The following is an 18,386-nucleotide window of genomic DNA, read 5'->3' as shown; positions in this document are numbered from 1 at the left end:
CAAGAGTTTCTATTGGAAAATTTCCAAGTAGGACCCTCCCCCGTTTGGTTCTTAATGAATACACCCCGGGGTACCCCATACTACCGCCACACTGCTGCCCGCTGGATCCACATTGATTGTTGGTGCATTGATGATGATTTACTATTTACAGTGAGATGAACATCCAATCACAGGATGAAAACCAACCAAAAACAGCAAATATGACAGAATTCATTAAAAAATAGAAAACAACTGTCCCTTCAACACAAAGCGTTTTTCTCTCTCTCTCTCTCTCTCTCTCTCTCTCTCTCTCTCTCTCTCTCTCTCTCTCTCTCTCTCTCTCTCTCTCTCTCTCTCTCTCTCTCTCTCTCTCTCTCTCTCTCTCTCTCTCTCTCTCTCTCTCTCTCTCTCTCTCTCTCTCTCTCTCTCTCTCTCTCTCTCTCTCTCTCTCTCTCTCTCTCTCTCTCTCTCTCTCTCTCTCTCTCTCTCTCTCTCTCTCATCATCATCATAGAAATCAACTGCCGTGAGCTGTGTACACTAATATATTCTTAATAGATATAGATTTATAATATATGATCATTTCTTGTATACATGTTGCACATCCACTCATTCTGTAGCTAGCTAGCCTCTGGCAAAGATTACATTACAACTCCTCTGTTAGATTCCCAAAGCTATTTTAAAATATACCTTAATGCATAAAAATAAAGATTTTGGCATTCTCTCAACTTTTTCGGATTTTTTAAAAAGTTTTAGATGAGAACCTCTGGTCTGGAAGCTCAGTACTCTTTCAGTGCTGCAGTCTTTCTGCCTGACAGAGAGCAAATCATACTCCAGCCACCTGGGGGCGCTGTGAGCTGGACCAGGAGAGGGAGGAAGGGGCAGCAACCCCTGGTAAAGTTGTTTGAGTGTGTCTCGAGAGCTGGGAGGGCTCGGGTCGGGGCTCGGGGCTGTGCGGTCTCAGATCCACCACTCCACAGGGTCATCATGTCCACTTCCACGTCATCCAAAGCAACAACACAATTAAACCCACAATACAAGTTAAAATGGTAAGCAGCAGCACCTCCATACCTCCATGTCTCTTTCCCGTCCCACTGTTTCCATCCTTCATCCCTGCTGATAGCGCCACCCACCCATCCATTGCCTCTCCACTCAGGTCCTCCACTAAGCCAATCCAGGCGGATGTAGAGACTGAGAGAAAAGCTAGTCTGCTCCTCTTCAGTCTCTCACCAACCTGCAAATTCATTTTAAAAAGTATCCCCATCACCACCACCTCCTCCTCCTCAGTCCCAGGTCCACCTCCTCCTCCTCCTCCTCCTCCTCAGTCCCAGGTCCCAGCTTCTCAGTCTCTAGAGTTGGATCTCAAAGGTCTTGTGCAGCTCGGAGGAGAAGGGGTTAGTGGGCGACGGCGTGGTTCGCTGGCGGGAGTGGCTCTCCAGGGCGGCCCACTTGGCCTCGAAGGGATCGGCCGTCGCCAGGGGTTGCGGGGGCAGGGGAGGGGCCGGGGAGGACTGAGGGGGCAGGGAGGGAGGGGCCCAGCTGTCGGCCCCACCCCCGTTGAAGGCTACACTCCCATTGGGTGCCTGGAAGGGAAGGGGCTGCTGGTGGGGGTTGCTGAAGGAGATACCCACAGTGTGCTGAGCAGGGTCATACTGGGGCGTGGGGTACGCCTGGGGCTGGGGGGTGGGGTACGCCTGGGGCTGGGGGTGGGGTACGCCTGGGGCTGGGGGTGGGGTACGCCTGGGGCTGGGGGTGGGGTACGCCTGGGGCTGGGGCGTGGGGTACGCCTGGGGCTGAGTGGCTGAACCAAACACATTGGCCAACATCTGAGAGGGTGTGATGCCCATCACGGGCACAGTGGGATGGGCATAGGGCAGCCCGTTGGACATGGGGTAGGAGGCTGGGGCCTGGTAGGCAGGCTGGCGAGGGGGCAGCATGGGAATCGCTGGGGGCATGGAGGACATGAAGGCCACAGGGGCAACTGCCTGGGTTGGGAGGGTGGGTACAGCAAACGCCTGGGAAGGGGGTGGTGAGGTAGGGAAGGCCTGGGTGGAAGGCTTGGGGAAGGCTGGGGGGTTGGGGGTGAGGAACGGTTGGGATGGGGGGTTGGGGGTGAGGAACGGTTGGGATGGGGGTGTGGAGAAGGCTGGGGGGTTGGGGGTGAGGAACGGTTGGGATGGGGGTGTGGAGACGAGTTGCGGAGCGCGGACAGACTTGGCGACCTCCTCGAGCCAGCGGTCAGCCTCCGACGGCGTGCGGCGGTGGGAGTGGTGAGAAGGAGACGATGTGGCGGAGGGAGGAGCTACAATCACTGGGGTCGTCCAATCACCTCCTGGTAGAAAATACATCATGGAATGTTTAATAGACGTTTCGAAGTAATTCATAATAATTGATTTGTACCTGAAAGTATCTTAAAATTGTACAATAACAGATGGTGTAGAAAGAGCATTATCAATAGATTTGATTGATTGATGACAGTCATGACATTGTTAACTTGCAAAGCACTCTTCCCACGTCAGACTCGCTGTGGAATCAGTTTAGTGTTCTGGTGTCTCAGTCCATAGAAACAGAACCAGCCTGTCTGTGTTCTGGTCTGGTGTCTCAGTCCATAGAAACAGAACCAGCCTGTCTGTGTTCTGGTCTGGTGTCTCAGTCCATAGAAACAGAACCAGCCTGTCTGTGTTCTGGTCTGGTGTCTCAGTCCATAGAAACAGAACCAGCCTGTCTGTGTTCTGGTCTGGTGTCTCAGTCCATAGAAACAGAACCAGCCTGTCTGTGTTCTGGTCTGGTGTCTCAGTCCATAGAAACAGAACCAGCCTGTCTGTGTTCTGGTCTGGTGTCTCAGTCCATAGAAACAGAACCAGCCTGTCTGTGTTCTGGTCTGGTGTCTCAGTCCATAGAAACAGAACCAGCCTGTCTGTGTTCTGGTCTGGTGTCTCAGTCCATAGAAACAGAACCAGCCTGTCTGTGTTCTGGTCTGGTGTCTCAGTCCATAGAAACAGAACCAGCCTGTCTGTGTTCTGGTCTGGTGTCTCAGTCCATAGAAACAGAACCAGCCTGTCTGTGTTCTGGTCTGGTGTCTCAGTCCATAGAAACAGAACCAGCCTGTCTGTGTTCTGGTCTGGTGTCTCAGTCCATAGAAACAGAACCAGCCTGTCTGTGTTCTGGTCTGGTGTCTCAGTCCATAGAAACAGAACCAGCCTGTCTGTGTTCTGGTCTGGTGTCTCGGTCCATAGAAACAGAACCAGCCTGTCTGTGTTCTGGTCTGGTGTCTCAGTCCATAGAAACAGAACCAGCATGTCTGTGTTCTGGTCTGGTGTCTCGGTCCATAGAAACAGAACCAGCCTGTCTGTGTTCTGGTGTCTCGGTCCATAGAAACAGAACCAGCCTGTCTGTGTTCTGGTCTGGTCGTTACCTGGTTGTGCGGAGGAGGAAGTCGGGGGGGTATGGTGCCCTGCGTGGCCAGGTGTCTTGGCCCAGGGGTTAGTGTCTCGGGCAGGAAGTGGAGGAGGCAGTGCTGGAGCGTTAGATAAAGCAGGAGAAGGAGGTAAGACAGGAAGTTCTAGTAGTTCAGACACCATGTTGTATATAGACATGGTAATATTAGATTCATACAGACACCATGTTGTATATAGACGTGGTAATATTAGATACATACAGACACCATGTTGTATATAGACATGGTAATATTAGATACATACAGACACCATGTTGTATATAGACATGGTAATATTAGATACATACAGACACCATGTTGTATATAGACATGGTAATATTAGATACATACAGACACCATGTTGTATATAGACATGGTAATATTAGATACATACAGACACCATGTTGTATATAGACGTGGTAATATTAGATACATACAGACACCATGTTGTATATAGACATGGTAATATTAGATACATACAGACACCATGTTGTATATAGACATGGTAATATTAGATACATACAGACACCATGTTGTATATAGACATGGTAATATTAGATACATACAGACACCATGTTGTATATAGACATGGTAATATTAGATACATACAGACACCATGTTGTATATAGACATGGTAATATTAGATACATACAGACACCATGTTGTATATAGACATGGTAATATTAGATACATACAGACACCATGTTGTATATAGACATGGTAATATTAGATACATACAGACACCATGTTGTATATAGACATGGTAATATTAGATACATACAGACACCATGTTGTATATAGACATGGTAATATTAGATACATACAGACACCATGTTGTATATAGACATGGTAATATTAGATACATACAGACACCATGTTGTATATAGACATGGTAATATTAGATACATACAGACACCATGTTGTATATAGACATGGTAATATTAGATACATACAGACACCATGTTGTATATAGACGTGGTAATATTAGATACATACAGACACCATGTTGTATATAGACATGGTAATATTAGATACATACAGACACCATGTTGTATATAGACATGGTAATATTAGATACATACAGACACCATGTTGTATATAGACATGGTAATATTAGATACATACAGACACCATGTTGTATATAGACATGGTAATATTAGATACATACAGACACCATGTTGTATATAGACATGGTAATATTAGATACATACAGACACCATGTTGTATATAGACATGGTAATATTAGATACATACAGACACCATGTTGTATATAGACATGGTAATATTAGATACATACAGACACCATGTTGTATATAGACATGGTAATATTAGATACATACAGACACCATGTTGTATATAGACGTGGTAATATTAGATACATACAGACACCATGTTGTATATAGACGTGGTAATATTAGATACATACAGACACCATGTTGTATATAGACGTGGTAATATTAGATACATACAGACACCATGTTGTATATAGACATGGTAATATTAGATACATACAGACACCATGTTGTATATAGACATGGTAATATTAGATACATACAGACACCATGTTGTATATAGACATGGTAATATTAGATACATACAGACACCATGTTGTATATAGACATGGTAATATTAGATACATACAGACACCATGTTGTATATAGACATGGTAATATTAGATACATACAGACACCATGTTGTATATAGACGTGGTAATATTAGATACATACAGACACCATGTTGTATATAGACGTGGTAATATTAGATACATACAGACACCATGTTGTATATAGACATGGTAATATTAGATACATACAGACACCATGTTGTATATAGACATGGTAATATTAGATACATACAGACACCATGTTGTATATAGACATGGTAATATTAGATACATACAGACACCATGTTGTATATAGACATGGTAATATTAGATACATACAGACACCATGTTGTATATAGACATGGTAATATTAGATACATACAGACACCATGTTGTATATAGACATGGTAATATTAGATACATACAGACACCATGTTGTATATAGACATGGTAATATTAGATACATACAGACACCATGTTGTATATAGACATGGTAATATTAGATACATACAGACACCATGTTGTATATAGACATGGTAATATTAGATACATACAGACACCATGTTGTATATAGACATGGTAATATTAGATACATACAGACACCATGTTGTATATAGACATGGTAATATTAGATACATACAGACACCATGTTGTATATAGACGTGGTAATATTAGATACATACAGACACCATGTTGTATATAGACATGGTAATATTAGATACATACAGACACCATGTTGTATATAGACATGGTAATATTAGATACATACAGACACCATGTTGTATATAGACATGGTAATATTAGATACATACAGACACCATGTTGTATATAGACATGGTAATATTAGATACATACAGACACCATGTTGTATATAGACATGGTAATATTAGATACATACAGACACCATGTTGTATATAGACATGGTAATATTAGATACATACAGACACCATGTTGTATATAGACATGGTAATATTAGATACATACAGACACCATGTTGTATATAGACATGGTAATATTAGATACATACAGACACCATGTTGTATATAGACATGGTAATATTAGATACATACAGACACCATGTTGTATATAGACATGGTAATATTAGATACATACAGACACCATGTTGTATATAGACATGGTAATATTAGATACATACAGACACCATGTTGTATATAGACATGGTAATATTAGATACATACAGACACCATGTTGTATATAGACATGGTAATATTAGATACATACAGACACCATGTTGTATATAGACATGGTAATATTAGATACATACAGACACCATGTTGTATATAGACATGGTAATATTAGATACATACAGACACCATGTTGTATATAGACATGGTAATATTAGATACATACAGACACCATGTTGTATATAGACATGGTAATATTAGATACATACAGACACCATGTTGTATATAGACATGGTAATATTAGATACATACAGACACCATGTTGTATATAGACATGGTAATATTAGATACATACAGACACCATGTTGTATATAGACATGGTAATATTAGATACATACAGACACCATGTTGTATATAGACATGGTAATATTAGATACATACAGACACCATGTTGTATATAGACATGGTAATATTAGATACATACAGACACCATGTTGTATATAGACATGGTAATATTAGATACATACAGACACCATGTTGTATATAGACGTGGTAATATTAGATACATACAGACACCATGTTGTATATAGACATGGTAATATTAGATACATACAGACACCATGTTGTATATAGACATGGTAATATTAGATACATACAGACACCATGTTGTATATAGACATGGTAATATTAGATACATACAGACACCATGTTGTATATAGACATGGTAATATTAGATACATACAGACACCATGTTGTATATAGACATGGTAATATTAGATACATACAGACACCATGTTGTATATAGACATGGTAATATTAGATACATACAGACACCATGTTGTATATAGACATGGTAATATTAGATACATACAGACACCATGTTGTATATAGACGTGGTAATATTAGATACATACAGACACCATGTTGTATATAGACGTGGTAATATTAGATACATACAGACACCATGTTGTATATAGACATGGTAATATTAGATACATACAGACACCATGTTGTATATAGACGTGGTAATATTAGATACATACAGACACCATGTTGTATATAGACGTGGTAATATTAGATAATGAATAAGTATGAAATGAACAACTGAAGCATCATAAACACTTCATAATGTGTTATTCAAAGTGCATGTGAACTTTGTGTTATAGTGTGTGTCGGCTGTCTCAGTCTGTGTTGCAGTGGAGTGCAGTTACCTGGCTGAGCCCCCGGGGGGGGCGCTGCTACAGGCGACTGTGGAGAGGAGGTTGGTCGGGGCATGGGGGCCTGGGAGAAGGGGTCTTCAGGAGGCCCACTGAAGGCTGAGGCGATCTGGGTACACAACGAGCTGATGCTGTCCCCCTCTCCCTCTCCCTCTGGGACTAGAGGAATGAGAAAAGGACGTGTGTATTTTTCAGACATTCAGCCATGAGGCGCCCTTCACAGAAAAACCCCCCACTGTTTATGATGTGTGCTGTCTGGGGCTACTGAGAACGGAGCAGAAGACAGATTTCTGTCGTATTGGACAGATACATTATGGACAATAGTGTTGTATTGGACAGATACATTATGGACAATAGTGTTGTATTGGACAGATACATTATGGACAATAGTGTTGTATTGGACAGATACATTATGGACAATAGTGTTGTATTGGACAGATACATTATGGACAATAGTGTTGTATTGGACAGATACATTATGGACAAAACTGTTGTATTGGACAGATACATTATGGACAATAGTGTTGTATTGGACAGATACATTATGGACAATAGTGTTGTATTGGACAGATACATTATGGACAATAGTGTTGTATTGGACAGATACATTATGGACAATAGTGTTGTATTGGACAGATACATTATGGACAATAGTGTTGTATTGGACAGACACATTATGGACAATAGTGTTGTATTGGACAGACACATTATGGACAATAGTGTTGTATTGGACAGATACATTATGGACAATAGTGTTGTATTGGACAGATACATTATGGACAATAGTGTTGTATTGGACAGATACATTATGGACAATAGTGTTGTATTGGACAGATACATTATGGACAATAGTGTTGTATTGGACAGATACATTATGGACAATAGTGTTGTATTGGACAGATACATTATGGACAATAGTGTTGTATTGGACAGATACATTATGGACAATAGTGTTGTATTGGACAGATACATTATGGACAATAGTGTTGTATTGGACAGATACATTATGGACAATAGTGTTGTATTGGACAGATACATTATGGACAATAGTGTTGTATTGGACAGATACATTATGGACAATAGTGTTGTATTGGACAGACACATTATGGACAATAGTGTTGTATTGGACAGATACATTATGGACAATAGTGTTGTATTGGACAGATACATTATGGACAATAGTGTTGTATTGGACAGACACATTATGGACAATAGTGTTGTATTGGACAGATACATTATGGACAATAGTGTTGTATTGGACAGATACATTATGGACAATAGTGTTGTATTGGACAGATACATTATGGACAATAGTGTTGTATTGGACAGATACATTATGGACAATAGTGTTGTATTGGACAGATACATTATGGACAATAGTGTTGTATTGGACAGATACATTATGGACAATAGTGTTGTATTGGACAGATACATTATGGACAATAGTGTTGTATTGGACAGATACATTATGGACAATAGTGTTGTATTGGACAGATACATTATGGACAATAGTGTTGTATTGGACAGACACATTATGGACAATAGTGTTGTATTGGACAGATACATTATGGACAATAGTGTTGTATTGGACAGACACATTATGGACAATAGTGTCGTATTGGACAGATACATTATGGACAATAGTGTTGTATTGGACAGACACATTATGGACAATAGTGTTGTATTGGACAGATACATTATGGACAATAGTGTTGTATTGGACAGATACATTATGGACAATAGTGTTGTATTGGACAGACACATTATGGACAATAGTGTTGTATTGGACAGATACATTATGGACAATAGTGTTGTATTGGACAGACACATTATGGACAATAGTGTCGTATTGGACAGATACATTATGGACAATAGTGTTGTATTGGACAGACACATTATGGACAATAGTGTTGTATTGGACAGATACATTATGGACAATAGTGTTGTATTGGACAGATACATTATGGACAATAGTGTTGTATTGGACAGATACATTATGGACAATAGTGTTGTATTGGACAGACACATTATGGACAATAGTGTTGTATTGGACAGATACATTATGGACAATAGTGTTGTATTGGACAGATACATTATGGACAAATACATTCTGAAAACCAAAGCTCACATAGCAAGCCACTGATGCCGAAGATTGTTTCATACATGGTTACAAAGTGATGGCTGCTATTGTAAGAGTGTAATAGGGAGTGTGTTACAGACTGACCTGTATTGTTCCTGGGGGAAGTCAGACTAGTTACAGACTGACCTGTATTGTTCATGGGGAAGTCAGACTAGTTACAGACTGACCTGTATTGTTCATGGGGAAGTCAGACTAGTTACAGACTGACCTGTATTGTTCATGGGGAAGTCAGACTAGTTACAGACTGACCTGTATTATTCCTGGGGAAGTCAGACTAGTTACAGACTGACCTGTATTGTTCATGGGGAAGTCAGACTAGTTACAGACTGACCTGTATTAAAGAAGTCAGACTAGTTACAGACTGACCTGTATTATTCATGGGGGAAGTCAGACTAGTTACAGACTGACCTGTATTGTTCATGGGGAAGTCAGACTAGTTACAGACTGACCTGTATTATTCCTGGGGAAGTCAGACTAGTTACAGACTGACCTGTATTGTTCATGGGGAAGTCAGACTAGTTACAGACTGACCTGTATTAAAGAAGTCAGACTAGTTACAGACTGACCTGTATTATTCATGGGGGAAGTCAGACTAGTTACAGACTGACCTGTATTGTTCATGGGGAAGTCAGACTAGTTACAGACTGACCTGTATTATTCCTGGGGAAGTCAGACTAGTTACAGACTGACTTGTATTAAAGAAGTCAGACTAGTTACAGACTGACCTGTATTATTCATGGGGGAAGTCAGACTAGTTACAGACTGACCTGTATTAAAGAAGTCAGACTAGTTACAGACTGACCTGTATTGTTCATGGGGGAAGTCAGACTAGTTACAGACTGACCTGTATTATTCATGGGGAAGTCAGACTAGTTACAGACTGACCTGTATTGTTCATGGGGGAAGTCAGACTAGTTACAGACTGACCTGTATTATTCATGGGGAAGTCAGACTAGTTACAGACTGACCTGTATTGTTCATGGGGGAAGTCAGACTAGTTACAGACTGACCTGTATTATTCATGGGGGAAGTCAGACTAGTTACAGACTGACCTGTATTGTTCCTGGGGGAAGTCAGACTAGTTACAGACTGACCTGTATTATTCATGGGGGAAGTCAGACTAGTTACAGACTGACCTGTATTATTCCTGGGGAAGTCAGACTAGTTACAGACTGACCTGTATTATTCCTGGGGGAAGTCAGACTAGTTACAGACTGACCTGTATTATTCCTGGGGAAGTCAGACTAGTTACAGACTGACCTGTATTAAAGAAGTCAGACTAGTTACAGACTGACCTGTATTGTTCATGGGGAAGTCAGACTAGTTACAGACTGACCTGTATTATTCCTGGGGAAGTCAGACTAGTTACAGACTGACCTGTATTGAAGAGGTCAGACTAGTTACAGACTGACCTGTATTGTTCATGGGGGAAGTCAGACTAGTTACAGACTGACCTGTATTGAAGAGGTCAGACTAGTTACAGACTGACCTGTATTGTTCATGGGGGAAGTCAGACTAGTTACAGACTGACCTGTATTGTTCATGGGGAAGTCAGACTAGTTACAGACTGACCTGTATTGTTCATGGGGAAGTCAGACTCGTTACAGACTGACCTGTATTATTCCTGGGGGAAGTCAGACTCGTTACAGACTGACCTGTATTATTCCTGGAGGAAGTCAGACTCGTTACAGACTGACCTGTATTGTTCATGGGGAAGTCAGACTCGTTACAGACTGACCTGTATTGTTCATGGGGAAGTCAGACTCGTTACAGACTGACCTGTATTATTCCTGGGGGAAGTCAGACTAGTTACAGACTGACCTGTATTGAAGAAGTCAGACTAGTTACAGACTGACCTGTATTATTCCTGGGGGAAGTCAGACTCGTTACAGACTGACCTGTATTATTCCTGGGGGAAGTCAGACTAGTTACAGACTGACCTGTATTGAAGAAGTCAGACTAGTTACAGACTGACCTGTATTATTCATGGGGGAAGTCAGACTAGTTACAGACTGACCTGTATTAAAGAAGTCAGACTAGTTACAGACTGACCTGTGTTAAAGAAGTCAGACTAGTTACAGACTGACCTGTATTATTCCTGGGGGAAGTCAGACTAGTTACAGACTGACCTGTATTATTCATGGGGAAGTCAGACTAGTTACAGACTGACCTGTATTGTTCATGGGGAAGTCAGAATTCCTCTGCAGGGTGGAGGACAGATCGTTCATCCTGAGGGACAGCTGCCGTTTGAAGGGAGAGGAGTTGTTGTTGAGGGCAGGGAACCCTCTGAAGGAACCCTGTCTTGCCAGGACCTCCACTGGAGCGTGTCTGCGGGGGATAACCTGGGGACCCAGAGGAGGAGAGGAGGAGGAGGGGGACGGGGGCCCTGGTAGAGGGGCCACAGCCTGGTTCACCACACCCTCACTGGGGCCCGAGGAGAGAGCGATGGAGGGTCTGACATCGCCTTCTGCTGTAGGAAAGGGTAAACATCAGGGGACGGTAGGCTACCAGATAGATACGTCATGTAAAGAACGGGACACACACACACGCACACACACACACACACACCTTTCTTGTCCTGTAACTGCCTCATGACCTCCTCTCGCTCCGCGGCTTCCGTCGCCGTGGTAACTCGGAACGAGCCCTCCCTGGTGAAGGTGGTTCTGTTGGAGTCGAAGGTTGCCGTGACACCGCACTCCTTCTCTCTCCTCTGTTTCCTCTCCAGACAGGCAGCGAAGGCACAGCCCACCGAGTGGCTCAGACGCTCGCCCTTAACACCACATTAATAACACGTTAACGCCACAAAACAGATTAATAACACAGCCCACCGAGTGGCTCAGACTCCTCTCCCTTAATAACACAGCCCACCGCGTGGCTCAGACTCCTCTCCCTTAATAACACAGCCCACCGAGTGGCTCAGACTCCTCTCCCTTAATAACACAGCCCACCGCGTGGCTCAGACTCCTCTCCCTTAATAACACAGCCCACCGCGTGGCTCAGACTCCTCTCCCTTAATAACACAGCCCACCGCGTGGCTCAGACTCCTCTCCCTTAATAACACAGCCCACCGAGTGGCTCAGACTCCTCTCCCTTAATAACACAGCCCACCACGTGGCTCAGACTCCTCTCCCTTAATAACACAGCCCACCGAGTGGCTCAGACTCCTCTCCCTTAATAACACAGCCCACCGAGTGGCTCAGACTCCTCTCCCTTAATAACACAGCCCACCGAGTGGCTCAGACTCCTCTCCCTTAATAACACAGCCCACCGCGTGGCTCAGACGCCTCTCCCTTAATAAACACAGCCCACCGAGTGGCTCAGACTCCTCTCCCTTAATAACACAGCCCACCGAGTGGCTCAGACTCCTCTCCCTTAATAACACAGCCCACCGCGTGGCTCAGACTCCTCTCCCTTAATAACACAGCCCACCGAGTGGCTCAGACTCCTCTCCCTTAATAACACAGCCCACCGCGTGGCTCAGACTCCTCTCCCTTAATAACACAGCCCACCGCGTGGCTCAGACTCCTCTCCCTTAACAACACAGCCCACCGAGTGGCTCAGACTCCTCTCCCTTAATAAACACAGCCCACCGAGTGGCTCAGACTCCTCTCCCTTAATAACACAGCCCACCACGTGGCTCAGACTCCTCTCCCTTAATAAACACAGCCCACCGCGTGGCTCAGACTCCTCTCCCTTAATAACACAGCCCACCACGTGGCTCAGACTCCTCTCCCTTAATAACACAGCCCACCGCGTGGCTCAGACTCCTCTCCCTTAATAACACAGCCCACCGCGTGGCTCAGACTCCTCTCCCTTAATAACACAGCCCACCGAGTGGCTCAGACTCCTCTCCCTTAATAACACAGCCCACCACGTGGCTCAGACTCCTCTACCTTAATAACACAGCCCACCGAGTGGCTCAGACTCCTCTCCCTTAATAACACAGCCCACCGAGTGGCTCAGACTCCTCTCCCTTAATAACACAGCCCACCGAGTGGCTCAGACTCCTCTCCCTTAATAACACAGCCCACCACGTGGCTCAGACTCCTCTCCCTTAATAACACAGCCCACCACGTGGCTCAGACTCCTCTCCCTTAATAACACAGCCCACCGAGTGGCTCAGACTCCTCTCCCTTAATAACACAGCCCACCGAGTGGCTCAGACTCCTCTCCCTTAATAACACAGCCCACCGAGTGGCTCAGACTCCTCTCCCTTAATAACACAGCCCACTGCGTGGCTCAGACTCCTCTCCCTTAATAACACAGCCCACCGAGTGGCTCAGACTCCTCTCCCTTAATAACACAGCCCACCACGTGGCTCAGACTCCTCTCCCTTAATAACACAGCCCACCGCGTGGCTCAGAAGTGATCAATAACACGTTAATAACAGCCATTCTCCCTGAGACAACACTTCAGTAATAGTATTTGGTATTAGCTGTTTCAAAAGCAGCGGGATACTCTTCCTGGGCTCCACACAAAACATAAAATACAGAACAATAATAGACAAGAACATCTCAAGGACAATACTACATACATTTAAAAACATCACACGTAGCCTACATATCAATGCATACACACAAACTATCTGGGTCCAATAGGGGAGAGGCGTGGTGCCGTGAGGTGTTGCTTCATCTGTTTTTTTTAAACCAGGTTTGCTGTTTATTTCAGCAATATGAGATGGAAGGAAGTTCCATGCAATAAGGGCTCTATATAATACTGTACGCTCTCTGTAATTTGTTCTGGATTTGGGGACTGTGAAAAGACCCCTGGTGGCATGTCTGGTGGGAGAAGTGTGTGTGTCAGAGCTGTCTCTGTAAGTTGACTATGCAAACATTTTGGAATTGTCTACACTTCAGTCATGACACGAGGGATACGAAAGGTGAACTTGCTTGGTTTTCTGCAACAAGAGACTCTCCTTGCGTTATTTACGTTTATGATTCACAGCGCCACCTGCCACAATGCTGAGGCGTTAATCAATTCACTAGTGAGACTAACTTAAGGTCTTCCTTATTAACCCGGGTTCCCGAGTGGTACAGCGGTCGGTCTAAGGCACTGCATCTTAGTGCTAGAGGACTCACTACAGACCCTGGTTCGATTCCAGGCTGTATCACAACCGGCCGTGATTGGGAGTCCCATTGGGCGGCGCACAATTGGCCCAGCGGGGTAACGGTTCAGCGGTTAGGGTAACGGTTAGGGTAACGGTTCAGGGGTTAGGGTAACGGTTCAGGGGTTAGGGTAACGGTTCAGGGGTTAGGGTAACGGTTAGGGTAACGGTTCAGGGGTTAGGGTAACGGTTCAGGGGTTAGGGTAACGGTTAGGGTAACGGTTCAGGGGTTAGGGTAACGGTTAGGGTAACGGTTCAGCGGTTAGGGTAACGGTTCAGCGGTTAGGGTAACGGTTAGGGTAACGGTTCAGCGGTTAGGGTAACGGTTCAGCGGTTAGGGTAACGGTTCAGGGGTTAGGGTAACGGTTCAGCGGTTAGGGTAACGGTTCAGGGGTTAGGGTAACGGTTCAGCGGTTAGGGTAACGGTTCAGCGGTTAGGGTAACGGTTAGGGTAACGGTTCAGGGGTTAGGGTAACGGTTAGGGTAACGGTTCAGGGGTTAGGGTAACGGTTCAGGGGTTAGGGTAACGGTTCAGGGGTTAGGGTAACGGTTAGGGTAACGGTTCAGGGGTTAGGGTAACGGTTCAGGGGTTAGGGTAACGGTTAGGGTAACGGTTCAGGGGTTAGGGTAACGGTTAGGGTAACGGTTCAGCGGTTAGGGTAACGGTTCAGCGGTTAGGGTAACGGTTAGGGTAACGGTTCAGCGGTTAGGGTAACGGTTCAGCGGTTAGGGTAACGGTTCAGCGGTTAGGGTAACGGTTAGGGTAACGGTTCAGCGGTTAGGGTAACGGTTCAGCGGTTAGGGTAACGGTTCAGGGGTTAGGGTAACGGTTCAGCGGTTAGGGTAACGGTTCAGCGGTTAGGGTAACGGTTAGGGTAACGGTTCAGGGGTTAGGGTAACGGTTCAGGGGTTAGGGTAACGGTTCAGCGGTTTGGGTAACGGTTAGGGTAACGGTTCAGGGGTTAGGGTAACGGTTAGGGTAACGGTTCAGCGGTTAGGGTAACGGTTAGGGTAACGGTTCAGGGGTTAGGGTAACGGTTTTGGGGTTAGTGTAACAGGTTAGGGTCTGGTTTAGGGGTTAGGGTCTGGTTTAGGGGTTAGGGGTTAGGGTCTGGTTTAGGGGTTAGGGGTAGGGGTTAGAGTCTGGGTTAGGGGTAGGGGTTAGAGTCTGGGTTAGGGGTTAGGGGTAGGGGTTAGAGTCTGGGTTAGGGGTTAGAGTCTGGGTTAGGGGTTAGGGTCTGGTTTAGGGGTTAGGGTCTGGTTTAGGGGTTAGGGGGTAGGGGTTAGGGTCTGGTTTAGGGGTTAGGGGGTAGGGGTTAGGGTCTGGTTTAGGGGTTAGGGGGTAGGGGTTAGAGTCTGGTTTAGGGGTTAGGGGGTAGAGTCTGGGTTAGGGGGTAGGGGTTAGAGTCTGGTTTAGGGGTTAGGGGTTAGAGTCTGGTTTAGGGGTTAGAGTCTGGTTTAGGGGTTAGGGGTTAGAGTCTGGGTTAGGGGTAGGGGTTAGAGTCTGGGTTAGGGGTTAGAGTCTGGGTTAGGGGTTAGGGGTAGGGGTTAGAGTCTGGTTTAGGGGTTAGAGTCTGGTTTAGGGGTTAGGGGTTAGGGGATAGAGTCTGGGTTAGGGGTAGGGGTTAGAGTCTGGGTTAGGGGTTAGAGTCTGGTTTAGGGGTTAGGGGATAGAGTCTGGGTTAGGGGGTAGGGGTTAGAGTCTGGGTTAGGGGTTAGAGTCTGGGTTAGGGGTTAGGGGGTAGGGGTTAGGGTCTGGTTTAGGGGTTAGGGTCTGGTTTAGGGGTAGGGGTTAGGGGTTAGGGTCTGGTTTAGGGGTTAGGGTCTGGGTTAGGGGGTAGGGGTTAGGGGTTAGGGTCTGGTTTAGGGGTTAGGGGTAGGGGTTAGAGTCTGGTTTAGGAGGTAGGGGTTAGAGTCTGGGTTAGGAGGTAGGGGTTAGGGGTAGGGGTTAGAGTCTGGGTTAGGAGGTAGGGGTTAGGGTCTGGGTTAGGGGGTAGGGGGTAGGGGTTAGAGTCTGGGTTAGGAGGTAGGGGTTAGAGTCTGGGTTAGGGGGTAGGGGTTAGAGTCTGGGTTAGGGGTTAGGGTCTGGGTTAGGGGTTAGAGTCTGGTTTAGGAGGTAGGGGTTAGAGTCTGGGTTAGGAGGTAGGGGTTAGAGTCTGGTTTAGGGGTAGGGGTAGAGTCTGGGTTAGGGGTTAGGGTCTGGTTTAGGGGTTAGGGGGTAGGGGTTAGGGTCTGGTTTAGGGGTTAGGGTCTGGTTTAGGGGTTAGGGTAACAGGTTAGGGGTTAGAGTCTGGGTTAGGGGTTAGAGTCTGGGTTAGGGGTTAGAGTCTGGGTTAGGGGTTAGAGTCTGGGTTAGGGTCTGGTTTAGGGGTTAGGGTCTGGGTTAGGGTCTGGTTTAGGGGTTAGGGTAACAGGTTAGGGGTTAGAGTCTGGTTTAGGGGTTAGGGTCTGGGTTAGGGGGTAGGGGTTAGAGTCTGGTTTAGGGGTTAGGGTCTGGGTTAGGGGGTAGGGGTTAGAGTCTGGTTTAGGGGTTAGGGTAACAGGTTAGGGGTTAGAGTCTGGGTTAGGGGTTAGAGTCTGGGTTAGGGGTTAGAGTCTGGGTTAGGGGGTAGGGTAACAGGTTAGGGTCTTACCGAGTCCTTGATAGCCATGAAGCAGTGACAGATCCATCGTCTCGTAGTTCCATCTCTACAGATGTAAGAGAACGCTCTCTCAAAGTTCCTGTCTGGAGCGCAGAACGATACTTTCTCTATTGTCTGGTCTAGGATCAGGTCCTACAGAGACATTATCATTACAACATTATCATATTACACCGACTGTTGTTTTAGCATTGCTTCAGTGTCTTACAGAAGAGAAACATTACAACATTATCACAATGTTAACTTTACGACGATATCCTACACGGGAGAGACATTATCCCCCCACTGTCAATATTACAACATTACTTTTAAGCTAAGAGTTTCCTACTCTCTGACACATGAAAACATTCCATGACTTTCCATGTCGAACAGAGAAAAGTTTCCCTGCATCTTAAACAGAATATGTGATCTTACAAACACGGCATGTAAACCCACGCATAATGTTTAGGATAGATCATCTCGGGTTAACCCAGAGCATAACATCTTGGAAATTTGGTAGGTAGTCTTGTCAACGAGAGATGATGCTGTAATAAAGACTCCCTCCAGTAGGGGGCAGCAGAAGCCACCGTTTAATACGGACCTGTTTTATTGATGTTTCATGAAGGAGTCTCTATATCAGGTGAACTGTAACCAGGGTATAAAACAGGAGCCATTGTTTGACAAAACTGTCCCTAGACCAAAACCTTAACTAGTTCATTAAAAAAGTGAAACTTGTGCCAAGTCAGCGGTGTGTAAGAGTTTCCTCTTTTGAGGATAAACTGCCAGAAGCTGAGGTTTGATATTTCCCCTGGCTGAGGTTTAACATTTCCCCTGGCTGAGGATTAACATTTCCCCTGGCTGAGGATTAACATTTCCCCTGGCTGAGGATTAACATTTCCCCTGGCTGAGGATTAACATTTCCCCTGGCTGAGGTTTAACATTTCCCCTGGCTGAGGATTAACATTTCCCCTGGCTGAGGATTAACATTTCCCCTGGCTGAGGATTAACATTTCCCCTGGCTGAGGATTAACATTTCCCCTGGCTGAGGATTAACATTTCCCCTGGCTGAGGATTAACATTTCCCCTGGCTGAGGTTTAACATTTCCCCTGGCTGAGGATTAACATTTCCCCTGGCTGAGGATTAAC

General features: G+C 45.0%; 1 protein-coding gene across 4 annotated transcripts in view; it reads right to left on the bottom strand.

Annotated features, from left to right (window-relative positions):
* Positions 1–414: 414 nt before the first annotated feature.
* The window catches only part of LOC106594790 (protein numb homolog), a 115,908-nt gene continuing 97,936 nt past the window's right edge, over positions 415–18,386 (bottom strand). For 3 of the 4 annotated variants that reach the window (XM_045705818.1, XM_045705870.1, XM_045705861.1), the window contains 6 exons: positions 17,256–17,396; positions 12,087–12,288; positions 11,689–11,988; positions 7,373–7,537; positions 3,393–3,494; positions 415–2,309 (listed from right to left, as the gene is read on the bottom strand). In XM_045705818.1, coding sequence (XP_045561774.1) covers positions 1,327–2,309; positions 3,393–3,494; positions 7,373–7,537; positions 11,689–11,988; positions 12,087–12,288; positions 17,256–17,396 — 1,893 coding nt within the window. In that variant the 3' untranslated portion in view covers positions 415–1,326. The remainder of the gene's footprint in view (positions 2,310–3,392; positions 3,495–7,372; positions 7,538–11,688; positions 11,989–12,086; positions 12,289–17,255; positions 17,397–18,386) is intronic. The other variant, XM_045705832.1, reaches the window with a different exon arrangement.

This window comes from Salmo salar, chromosome ssa01 (assembly GCF_905237065.1).
Source record: "Salmo salar chromosome ssa01, Ssal_v3.1, whole genome shotgun sequence".
NCBI lineage: Eukaryota > Metazoa > Chordata > Actinopteri > Salmoniformes > Salmonidae > Salmo > Salmo salar.
The sequence above is the reverse complement of the archived record's forward strand: the minus strand, read 5'-3'. Positions and strand labels throughout refer to the sequence as shown.